Genomic DNA, 11,707 nt, shown 5'->3' on the forward strand with positions numbered 1-11,707 from the left:
TAACTGGCATGACCGATCCATCGAAATCAATTAATCAATAGTCAAAATAAGATAAGTTATTTAATTGTGCACATTTCCATTTGAAAGATGCATGGGTACAGAGGGCAATTTTGGTTAATTCATGGTTCTTTCGACCAATCACAAAATAATTGTTTTGGGTGTACTACAGAATTGTTAATGCCATTTCTTTCTCAATTGTTCTGTAGGTATTTGCTCTTCATCACTACAAACCAACACCTCTGTATGTGATGGATGAAATTGATGCTGCTCTTGACTTTAGGAATGTGTCTATTGTGGCAAACTATATCAAGGTCAGTATACTTTATAAGGGTACGAGTTGTTAATCCCTAGTACAGACAATGAAAAGTTCTACATTGTAGTTAAGGTTTTTCAAATAATTTCAAGTTTTATGGTTTTGACCATGTGAGTATTGACAAATGCATACCTGTATCTCATTATTAACAATTTGAGCAATGGATTATGTATTTCCAGAGTTTTGTTTGGTTTTAGAGGTCATTGAATATTTACGGTGTCCATACGTTGTCAGTGTTGCACAACTGCTCATAGAGGTTTTATTGTTTAGGAAATTGTATAGGGACAGTACCTTGCTAAGGAGGTGTTCATATTATAATGCTGTCTCTAGGACTAGGTTCACTTGCACTAAATCAAGTTCAACATGGCAGTTGTGCATAGTTTGAAATGGTATAGTGATAGAGATGATTGCTAGCTAATGTGCAATGTGCCAAATATTAAGAAATATAGGGTTATAAATCCATGACTTCCACAATGTTTGTAGTCCAGAAACTGATCTGTTTTAGTTTGTAGTTATTTTAGGCTTTTTCATTGTAAAGAAGCATGCAAAGACAATACAAAATAAAATGCACTGGGTCATTGGTTTAATTTTACCAAAGATACAACTTTAGAGGGTTTTTTACATAAAAAGTAACATTGACTAACTTTTTTTTTTTTTTTTTTTTTAGACATTGACTAACTTAATCTCTTTTATTTCTTTTAGGAGAGGACAAAGAATGCTCAGTTTATTATCATCAGCTTACGGAATAATATGTTTGAGTTGGCTGATCGACTAATTGGTATTTTTAAGACTGATAACTGTACAAAGAGTGTTGCAATCAATCCACAGCTAATAGCATCTGAGGCCTGATGTTGCATTATCAGAGCAATAAGGCCAAGACAAACATACGTACTCTATGCAAAAAAAAAAGGATTACTTGTCTGCATACAAGTGTCGTCTTTAGGACATATATATGTATATATCACTTGAAAGAAGGTATTTTTGCAGTGTTCTAATCCAAACTATGCTAAGGGATCCTTTAGCCATTTAAGTAGAGGTATGTAAAATGTAAAAAAAACTACTGTATCTGTGGGGGAAAAAAGTGCGCATATAAGCTGTTGTGTAGATGCTGTTTTCAAAAAAGTGGTGTTACAATTAATTTTAAAACTATTTTGTCATAACTGAGAAGTAAACAAAAAAAACTCGGACGGATCTGCCGGCGTAGCCTTAATAATCTTTATGGCTTTTCTCGCGTTTCAGCCCAAGTTGTTTGCGTAACAAAATTCTTATTTCTGATTGCTTTTTTGCGTAATTGGAACAGCTACAGTTGTCAAATTCAAATACTGTTATCTAGACACACGGTGGCCAATTTTATATTTGGAACAATATAAGAATTAAAGGCACAGATCAGCTTAAAAAACCGTTTCATTTCATGTCTATGTTTCTTTTCCTTTCTTTTTCATTGTAAATGAGAAATAAAGTATCCATGTTAGTCATAATTTAAGTGTCGTTCTTACTCTTTATTATTGTTGTTATGGCCTTGTTTTGTTTTTTCCTTGGGACGGCATTTTCCGTTTGTGCAGACATCATATTTTTGAAGAAGTACATGTAGTAGGTTACTGGGATCACTTCATTCAGAATTCTCTGGGTTTCACTGTTATTTTTTTACGTTTTGTTTTTCTCTTGTGTACAAGAGTTGATGAAAGTTTACGCACTTTTGTTAACCCACTAGTGTCACCTTTGCTATGTATAAGGGAGGGTTCATTTTTTATGGAGGGGAGGGGGGGGCTGGTGGGATTTGATAGATAATCACGGTCATATAATGGCCCCCTTCTTCAAGTGAAATAAAAATTTATCAAGCCTTGTGAATAAAGAATGTGTTGCGGTGAATGTTTGTTTAAGCCGCACCTCATAGGGAATAATTAGTTTTTTATCCTACGGAACTTTGACTTTAGTTTTAGAGTCTTTTGCATTCGTTTATCGCTGGTGGATACGTAAAGGTCGTTCGAATAGAAGTTATTGAGTCGTTTCATTTCGAATTAGTCAATCGGAGTCGTTGTCATTGTAACACAAATTTTTTGGTCCTTCCACCCGCATCAAAAGGCTCTAGCATTTGTCGATAAAATCCCTGGCAGGAAAACGATTGGCATTCTTATTGGGTCAGACCATCCCGAATTGTCCTTAGCCTTGTCAGAGTGCTATGGGCCAATTGGAGCACCGGTGGCAAGGAAAACGCCCTCGGGGTGGACTCGTGTTGGACGTTTACCCGCCCTGCCTTCAGCTAAGAGAAATACTTTTGCCAGAACCTTCCGAACGCAGACCTTAAGTGAGACACGCCTTGATGAACAATTGCGAGAAATGTGGGAGATTGACTCTCTCGGAGTTCGAAATTTGGATGTTAACCAATAAGTCAAGACGAAAGGTCGCAATTCCGTGGAAGGAAGAATTACCCTCTGTACCTGATAACAGAGAAGAGGCAGAAAAACGTCTGTACTCGCTTAAAAAGAGCCTACTCAAAAAGCCGGAGGTTCACAACGTTACAAGGAAGCAATGAACGCGAACATTGACAAGGACTATATCCGAAAGGTAGAGACTGAAGTTGTGAATGACGGTCCAAGCTGGTATCTTCCTCACTTCCCAGTCATCCGAGAGGATAGAAAGACCACAAAAGTACGCATAGTATTTGACTCACCCTGCGAGCAGAGCCTCTTTTAACTTCCCTACGGTTGAGATTTGGAAAGTAGAAAGAGGCTCTGCGTGAATCGTGTCATTTCTTTGAAGTCGCCGCAGCCCCAAAGTTTGGGCTGGTCAGTCCGGATTAAACCGGTTTTTGCTGCGCGGGCATTAATTTTTGGAAAAACTGATGGCCAAGACAGAGCCCACAGTACGTTCTCGAAAGCACTAGAGCTGACGATTGCTCTCGTCATCTGCTACCGTTTTTGTGCGCGTGCAGCTTGTGGATCATTTAAGATCTCGTTTTTTCGCAAACCAAGAAGAAATTTCACGGTTTAAATAGCACATCTCTACCATAAAGTCACTAATAATGACCTCAAGCGGTGCTTGACGTGTTTTTACTGAGGGAACTCAGACGCTTTTCGAAGAAAAGAACTTGTAAAACAAACACTTTGTTCACAATGTCGGGTACGATCCGACACGCCATTCCGCGGGCGCATGCTAAGATTAAGTGGTCCTCGCGCAAGCTAAACGCGCAAGTATCGCGTAAACCTCGCGCATGCTCAACAAAGATTTTACACGATTCTTGCAGAGCCCCTTCTTCTCGAGTATATCAGTGGAAAAAGAAGGGGGATCTGCTCGCAGGATTTATTTGACTCGGCTGCGAAATGCAAAGGAGCGTCGTTGAATGACGCGATGCTTACGGGACCAAAGCTTCAGAGAGATGTTCTGGAGATTCTACTTTGTTTTCGACAGAAACCTGTTGCTGAAAAAAAACTCGCTGAAAAAGACCGCAGATATCACAGACTGTTATGGAGGTACCTGGATGTGTCAAAGCCTGTTGATGTTTATGAAGCAGTTCGCCTAGTGTTTGAAGACAGAGCATCCCCTTACCTTGCTCAGTTCGTAGTTCGCAGTCACGCCCAAGACTTTGTAGACAAGTACCCAACAGCAGCTCAGGTTATGATTCAAGATATGTACATGGATGACATTATGGATTCAGAAACAGATGCTATTCTCGTGCGTGAGGACTTAACTAAACTCCTGAGTGACGCCGGTTTCAATGCACAAAAGTGGTGTAGTAATCGAATGAAAGTGCTAGAAGGGATTCCAGAGAACGATCGAGCAACTGGGGTGAAGTTCGACGAATCAGAGCTGCCGAGTGTCAAAACATTAGGCGTTAAATGGAATGAAACGAGGACTGTTGAGTCGTATTGCCACACTGTTTGATCCGCTCCAGTTCCTAGCCCCATACACTATCAGAGCGAAGATGGCATTACAAGAATCTTGGTTAGGAGGCCTTGACTGGGATGAAGAGTTTCCTGACGACTTGAAAGCGTCCACTCAGCAGTCCACTCTACCCGAAGCTCCAAAGGTGAAAATACTACGTTGCTTTCGACACGACGAGGAAGTAAAATGAGTATCGCTTCATACGTTCGTCGACGCTTCCAGACTATCTTATGCTGCAGTCAGCTACGCCAGATACACATTTGTGAGTGGTCACATTTCCGCCGCCCTAGTAACAGCCAAAGCAAGAGTAGCACCGATCAAAGCTGTGAGCGTCCCGCGCCTTAAATTAATGGCGGCGGTGCTTGGAGTGCGACTAGCTCAAACGGTCTCTGAGAAACTAGAAATACCGCTAAGTGAACACACCATGTGGACTGACAGCATGGATGTGATCTACTGGATCATAGGTCATTCAAGACGACTGAAATCGTTTGTTGCTAATCTAGTAGCAGAAATTCAGCGAAAATCACGCCCAACACAATGGCGGCACGTGCCAAGTGAAGAAAACCCTGCTGATGACACAACGAGGGGTCTTGACCTTACAGATTTGTCAGCTGAGAGCCGCTGGTTTCAGGGACCTGCCTTCTTACACGAGGGGGAGGAATCCTGGCCCTCGGAAAGCCGACCTGGTCAGACTGATTGCACTAAAGAAGGCAAACAAGAATTGTTGAAAATCAATCTCACGTTTCAAAGCAAGAAATCGCTTCCATTGCTTGATGCCGAGAGGTTTTTGTCCTGGCTCAGATAATTAAGAATCACCGCGTATGTCCTGCGATTTATATCCAAGTGTAAGACAGCAGGACTACAGAAAGAGCAGAGAAATATGTCAAGTGATAACCAGGTGAAAAATATCGGGCCAAACGCTTACCTGAAAGAAACCCTAGAACCAGAGGAAATCGAGAATGCAGAGAAGTACTGGGTTCGCGAAGCTCAAATAGGAACTTTTCGGAAGAGCTGATGATTTGAAAGGAGGAGGAACTGTCTCTAAAAGTAGCCAACTTTGGAGATTGTCACCGTTTTTGGACAGTGATGGAATCTTGCGTGTGGGTGGTAGACTAGAGTTGTCCAGTTTACCTTATGATGCTAAGCACCCGGTTATATTACCGAAGAAACATCACATTTCGAAGCTCGTCGTTGCACATATACTCTTGCTGAGCTATGACAAAAATTCTGGATTGTCAATGGCAGAGAAGAAATCAAGCGATGGGAACGAGAGTGCAACTTCTGTAAGCTTCAAAGAAAACGCAGAGGTGAACAAATCATGGCACTCCTACCAGATGTCAGGCTGGGAACATCAGTGCGATGTTTCGCCCATTGCGGAGTCGATTTTGCTGGTCCATTCGTTGTCAAGCTGACAAGAAAAGTGTCTGCGAAGCGTTATTTGTGTCTCTTTACTTGTGCGAGTTCAAGAGCAGTTCATTTGGAGGTAGTCTTTTCGTTGGATACAGCAAGTTTCCTGAACGCATTTTCCAGGATGGTCCGAAGGCATGGCAAACCGGAGTCCACAAGTCGACTCTTCCTTAAACTATTTTTCCCGTTTTCCCTTACCCCCAAAACCCCTAACAGGGCCTCCTCAATATACTGAACTTGTGTAATAGTATATTACAATTTAGCCTTTAAAATGAAATACTTTGGGTCCCTTAATTTGAATGCGTATTGTAGAGTGATTTCATTTAACCCCATCCTCGGAGACCCAGGGGCAGTTAGTGGGGCGAAACGAAGGAAAACCGGGCAGAAAACTTTCGTCGCTACGATTTCTGCCCGGTTTTCCTTCGTTTCGCCCCACTAACTGCCCCTGGGTCTCCGAGGATGATTAAACCCGTGAAACAATATTTCACAATTAGTGTGTAATAGTCAAAACTAAACAAACGAAAACAATGGAATTAGTGTGTAATAGTGTGTAATAGTATCTAAAAGTGTAATAAATAATTCACGGGTTTAGTAAAATCACTCTTATGTAACGTAGTAGTAAGTAGCTGTCTCAGTATTGTATGTAGCGGGAGCAATTATACTGTAAATGTTGTTAAAATAGCCCTGTAATTTAAGTATTATAAGTAGTTTAAGTATGTAAATATGTTTTTGTGTGTTGCAATAAAATTTTTTATATCATTCAATATACTAGCCTGCGTGCACAAGCAAGCGGCGAAACAACGAACGGCGCAGCAGCGAGTGGCTTGGGGAGGAGGAGTTCAACTCCTCCTCCCCAGGCTACTCGCGGCTGGCTTGCTCGTTGTCGCGACTTCGCCACTTGGTGCATGCATTAAAAAGCCAACAATACCTTCAGCTACGCAGGCTATCAATATACCAGCCGCCTGCTGAAGGGGTTTATTTATTCAACGAGGCCCTGTTAGGGGGGGGGGGGGGTTCAGTTATCCCTTTAATTCGGAGCACAGTACAGAACAGTGAAATCGTATTTCTAATGATTATCAAGAGTGAAAAAGACGGCTTCAGTTAGACAGCCGTTTTTACATCCCTTTTAGGCCATTACCTAAGATAACTAAAAAAAATTTACGGTATTTGAAAGTAAAAGAAAAGAACCTTTTGTTTTTCAATATTGAATTCTTGTCGTTTGAGCACAAGCTACCAAACAGTCATCCCTGAAATTTGGGTTAAGTGCTGTAGGCGAAAAAAGAAATAATGGTCTTCTTTTGTAGTTTGTTGATGAATTATTACCAATTATCTGCAAAATCCCTAGACAGCCATCAATACGTGCTATCGATTAGTGTCCAGCTTTTGTCGATAAAGAGGTTATTTTGTACGAAAAGATCAGTCAATGTTTCTCCATGCTCTGGAGATTTAACATCGTCTTTCATTCGCTGACGGCATACTGCACCTTTTCAGCTGCATCTGCCCTTGACAAAATTGGTAAGAAATGTTTGAGTTTAATTTTTTCCCGATATGCTGCCATTCAAAAATTAATTCTGTCAATTCTACAACTTGTGAACAAGCCAAGGGCCGATCGATGTCTCGATGTTGTGGTTAACCTCGGCTGAGGAAAGTGAAAAAAAAAAAAACGATGAACCACAAACGCTTCTTTGCGATCTGCCAGCATCCATGAGTTTTTTTTCTGGGGGGGGGGGGGTGGTCGAACGATGGTAAACAAAGAAAGAAGGGGACCACTTCTGTACGAGGCAGCTCGAAATTAAGTAAATCAATTTGGTCTCTCACCCCAGGCCATCTAGGACAAAAGCGGTGCTCTTGAGTTCAAAGTGTTGCTTGAAATAACTCGTTACGACCGATAACTGATCAAGGGTGTAAAAAAAATTAAGCAAAAGTGTAAAAAAGACAAGTTGAGTGTGATAAAAACAGAGCCTGGACGTCACATGGCTTGTTTTCTATTATTCCTTAAACTAATCCTGTTATCCCTTATCCTTAAACTATTTTTCCCGTTGTCCCTTACCCCAAAAACCCCTAACAGGGCCTCCTCAATATACTGAACTAACAAGAACATTTAAGTTCAATGGGAATCCAACCAACAGTCCTAGACGCGGACGGGGTGGTTTGTTTGTACACGGCGGTGCCTTTTTATCGTTTCGTTTTTCAAGTCAGCACAACGAAAAAATAAATGTTAAAGTTAATGAAAATAGTGTTGCTGCAATAGTGTAACTACGATTCGTACGTACACGTAAAAGATATAGCTGAACTTTCTCCATTTAATGTACACGTATTAAGATTTTTGTACACGTATAAAGGGAGGGCCCTAGGAAACGTGTCTACAAAAGGCAACTCAACTGGACAATAACAAGGTAAGCTTAAGAAGGGCATTTCGTCTTCACCAACAATGTTTTGTCTTCCTGTCTATATAAAATATATAATCGTTCGGTTTTATCTATTATGACTCCTATTCTGTAAGTTAAAGTTATTGGTCGAAATATGCCTAAATATTCCTGTAGTTTAGATAGGGATATGAATTGAATCATATTCATCCAGATCACTGTCATATACATCTTCTACTTCAGTGTCTAAGGCCTCCAGTTCTTCGGTTGAGAAAAACCGCTCTAAAAGCTTTCGAAGTGGAATCATGCAGATTATAAAGAATGGGAAAGCTGGTGCGACAGCAGTGAGCTTCATGGCAACCAGCGCACATACACAACACACTTGAACAATAGTAAACATGTGCATCTTGCTCGTTTTAACGTTCGTGACAAATTTTTCATCTGGATGGTGAGCAGATGGAATGAAAAGAAGCTTTACTCGTTCAACCAGCTGAATATGTGATAAAGAGGACACTCCAAGGAAGATAAATACTCCAAAGAGAACCGCGATGGGTATAAGGCGCATTACTGGTGAAAGAAGAACCGTGAAGCCAATCAGAAGGTGGATCACAATGTTTGTGAGACGTTGTTCTTTTACTTCTATCAGATGAGGATGATCCCCGGGAGCGTGGTTTGTACTAATCACTGTTAAGGCATGGAAGTGAGACAGCGTGTGAACAGGAGTGGCGCACATCCAGGGCAGACCCAGAATAGAGCACAGTCCAACCAACAGTCCTAGAACAAAGAGATCCAAGTTGTAGCCCATGCCTTTCTTCAATTTATGGTCTTTTTTGTCCAGAATAATGCCAGTAAACTCGATCTCCATGAAGATCAAGATGCTTACAAGAATTGCTGGAACAAGAGCTGCAAAGATAGCACCGGCAGACATGGTTTGTGCAACTCCCATTGGGTTAATAAGCCAGCTGTGTCTGTTGGGTGAAGTAACGGAAAGCCCATCAGGAACCGACAACTTCTGCGTGTACACACCCGCTGTCAGCCAATCAACCGTCACCATAGCAACAATGGCAATAAAAACTCCAAAATCACTGACAGTACGTCGAGTCCTCGGCCCAAAAAAATGACTGTGACGCAACTTTCTCAAAAAATAGGCAACAGAAAACGTTCCTAGCATCAAGACTGTGGAAAACAGGGCTGTGTTAGCTGTTGTGTGATTTTTGATGTAATTTACCGCCTCGTTATCAGTCGAGTTCGAAGGAACCAACAAACTAGTTGTGACACCGGCGTTTAAGGGGTACGCTTGAAAAACGTGTCCCACGTAGTAAAACGCGTCGTATAGAAAAATAATGGATATCATTAAGGCAAATATTTCTTCTGTAAAACGTGTAAAGTAATTGATCAGAAAGCATCCCTCAAGTGCAACAATAATAAAGCATATAACCATCACCCATATTCCGACCCACGCTCGCCAAGGAAGGAACTCAATTTCAAAACTCTCGCTTAGTTGAAATGTACTCTTTTCAAACACAAGAAGTGGACCCGTAGCCCCAATTATGATGAGTGGCTGCCCTGCAAACAGCGAAAACAGAACTCCAGATAATGCTGTTGCCAATATCATTTCTGAAACTCCCATCCAGGCGTTGGTTTTTTCACTCAGCAAACCTCCGAAAGTGATGGCTGGAGCAAGGCAAGCAAAGTACACAAAGATTATTGTTGGCAAACAATGAACATCTAAGGCATCTTTAAAATCGCTGAGGTAGAAGGGGAACCGCCTCCTGACATCACGTACAAGCCCACCGCAAAACTTGCCCGTCCTTGAAAGGGGATCATCAAAGATATCGTTTTCTTGAATCGCCTCACGGAATGTTTCTTTTTCTACATCTTTACTTCTAATTCCACCTCGTCGTCTCCTAAAAGCTAGCTCTTTGGCCTGATTGGCTAAGATTGGCACTGTTTGATTGAGCAGATTTCGGTCCCATTCTCCTGGAGGGATAATAAGACTGTCACCCATAAAGCTGGCAAGGGATTCCAATAAATCCTGTCGACTCTGAAACGAACATGAACAAAACTCTCATTATTATATGGAGGAGAATGTCTTACTGGGAACTAAACCACTCGTAGATTCCATACGCCACTCCACCCGGGACCCGAGTGGTGTATGTTCCGTACGAAGGACACTCTTGCGAGTGGCATATCGCTCATTGCCTAAAGCCCCGGCAAAACGAGGATGAGAGTTGATGAGAATCAACTCTCATGAGAGTTAACGTCAAGTCTCATCTACTATCACCAACTCGGGCCAAACGAGAACGAGAGTCTGTCAAACTCTCATCGACTCTCATGAAAAATTTGAGCACGTTCAAAGTCGATGAGAGTTCCATGCCACGGGTGAAAGTTTGAACCCTCATCAACATCCTCGTTTGGCCTGGGCTTAACTCATTGACGCCACGATTCGCAGCTTTTCAACTTTGTTAAATGAACTTGGTTTCGTGTCGTTTGTTGTAAGCAAGCACCGACACGAGGTTTAATTTGTTTTACTAAGTAATGAAAAAGAATAAGTTTTCCAAAAAAGTTAAGAACGAGAACACCATAATGGGAACCTTGACGATTTCAAAGTTTTTAGAGGGAATTCTTCGCAAGGAATTTCACAAGTGCAAGATGTTGTAAAGAAGAAAACAAAAGCGGTTGATAACTATCGGCCGTCAACACTTTGCCGCATTCAAGTCAAAATCAGTGATGTTTTCAGTTCTTACGTGTAATTTAGTTGACAAGTATTTTGTTTGATCGATTGGAATTCAGTTAGTGTTTCTATATCCCGGGCACGGGTGCTTTGTATTTTCTATGAAGACGAACGCTGATTTGTAAAACTGGCTCGATCATTCGAAAACAATGAAATAAATTCGGCAACATCAACTTCATCTGATCTCTATATAATAAAAAGAACATTACACGTTGGCTCGAAGATATGAATTTAATGTTCTCGTGGCAAAAGCGATGTCTCTACGCTCCCTCGTGAGATATCGTTTTTTTTTTACATAAAATTCATATCTTCGAGCCAACGTGTAATATCCTCGATGTATTCATTGGTCGAGTTCCGGAAGGTCGACACACATGAATGCTATTATGTAACATTCAAGCAAGCTGTCTTAGGGGTATTTGAGCTTGTGTTAATTAGATTTCTACTAGTATACTAATGCAAATACACACTGATTGGCTGAGCTAGCGTACACTATCAGCCATTGTAGTTCACCACTAAATTATCTGCGATTCTTATTGGTTCAAATTGACCACGTGGTGCGATAGTGTTTGTCCGCGGAGAGTCATTATCAGCCAAGTGCCGGCCCGCCCGATGAAGAAGCGGGCCTACAGACAGAGAAACTCCACTAAATTTACTGCATTTAGTGAGTTTCTTGTCTGGTTTTGTTTCGTTTGTTAGTTTGGCTTTCAGTTAACAGAATTAAGCCTTTTATCCTAAAAGAGTAAAAAGAAAAAAATAATAATTTGAGATGCTCTTTATAGGATAGGCGCGCGGGAGAAAACGTAATGGTGAACAATAAAAACGATAGAGTGTTTTTGTCTCGGAAAATATCGGTCTGATAGTTGCCCATTGGAAATTTTATGTCCTTAAAACTAGCATATTACCCCTGGAACTTTTGCTTCTCGGACTAATATTTGTTTTAAGAACATTAAATTTTCGTGGGGCAATAATTAGCCGATAGTTCCTCGACAGAACACTCTAATGTTT

General features: G+C 41.1%; 4 protein-coding genes across 4 annotated transcripts; 3 read left to right on the forward strand and 1 right to left on the reverse strand.

Moving 5' to 3' along the window:
- The first annotated feature begins 211 nt into the window (after positions 1–211).
- On the forward strand, positions 212–1,791 carry LOC144640631 (uncharacterized). Its single transcript, XM_078499724.1, has 2 exons — positions 212–311; positions 1,016–1,791. Exons 1-2 carry the CDS (start codon positions 249–251, stop codon positions 1,160–1,162), a joined length of 210 nt encoding a protein of 69 aa, XP_078355850.1. The 5' UTR covers positions 212–248; the 3' UTR covers positions 1,163–1,791.
- A 1,870-nt stretch (positions 1,792–3,661) lies between these two features.
- Positions 3,662–4,195, forward strand: LOC144640632 (uncharacterized). The gene has a single exon (XM_078499725.1). The coding sequence runs from the start codon at positions 3,662–3,664 to the stop codon at positions 4,193–4,195; it is 534 nt and encodes a 177-aa protein (XP_078355851.1).
- Positions 4,196–4,544: 349 nt separating this feature from the next.
- Positions 4,545–5,000, forward strand: LOC144640633 (uncharacterized). Its single transcript, XM_078499727.1, has one exon. The coding sequence runs from the start codon at positions 4,545–4,547 to the stop codon at positions 4,998–5,000; it is 456 nt and encodes a 151-aa protein (XP_078355853.1).
- Positions 5,001–7,885: 2,885 nt separating this feature from the next.
- Positions 7,886–10,027, reverse strand: LOC144640630 (anion exchange protein 2-like). The gene has a single exon (XM_078499723.1). The coding sequence runs from the start codon at positions 9,974–9,976 to the stop codon at positions 8,147–8,149; it is 1,830 nt and encodes a 609-aa protein (XP_078355849.1). The 5' UTR covers positions 9,977–10,027; the 3' UTR covers positions 7,886–8,146.
- Between the last annotated feature and the right edge of the window lie 1,680 nt (positions 10,028–11,707).

The sequence above is a fragment of the Oculina patagonica genome, unplaced genomic scaffold (genome assembly GCF_052425735.1).
Source record: "Oculina patagonica isolate OP01 unplaced genomic scaffold, crgOcupat unplaced394, whole genome shotgun sequence".
NCBI lineage: Eukaryota > Metazoa > Cnidaria > Anthozoa > Scleractinia > Oculinidae > Oculina > Oculina patagonica.

What these genes read in the sequence shown, in the direction of transcription:
- LOC144640630 (XM_078499723.1), bottom strand. Translation starts at nt 9,976, where the DNA reads ATGGGTGACAGTCTTATTATCCCTCCAGGAGAATGGGACCGAAATCTG.
- LOC144640632 (XM_078499725.1), top strand. Translation starts at nt 3,662, where the DNA reads ATGCTTACGGGACCAAAGCTTCAGAGAGATGTTCTGGAGATTCTACTT.
- LOC144640633 (XM_078499727.1), top strand. Translation starts at nt 4,545, where the DNA reads ATGGCGGCGGTGCTTGGAGTGCGACTAGCTCAAACGGTCTCTGAGAAA.
- LOC144640631 (XM_078499724.1), top strand. Translation starts at nt 249, where the DNA reads ATGGATGAAATTGATGCTGCTCTTGACTTTAGGAATGTGTCTATTGTG. An exon ending in TTGTGGCAAACTATATCAAG is followed by an intron (nt 312 to 1,015) that starts GTCAGTATACTT and finishes TATTTCTTTTAG; the next exon opens with GAGAGGACAAAGAATGCTCA.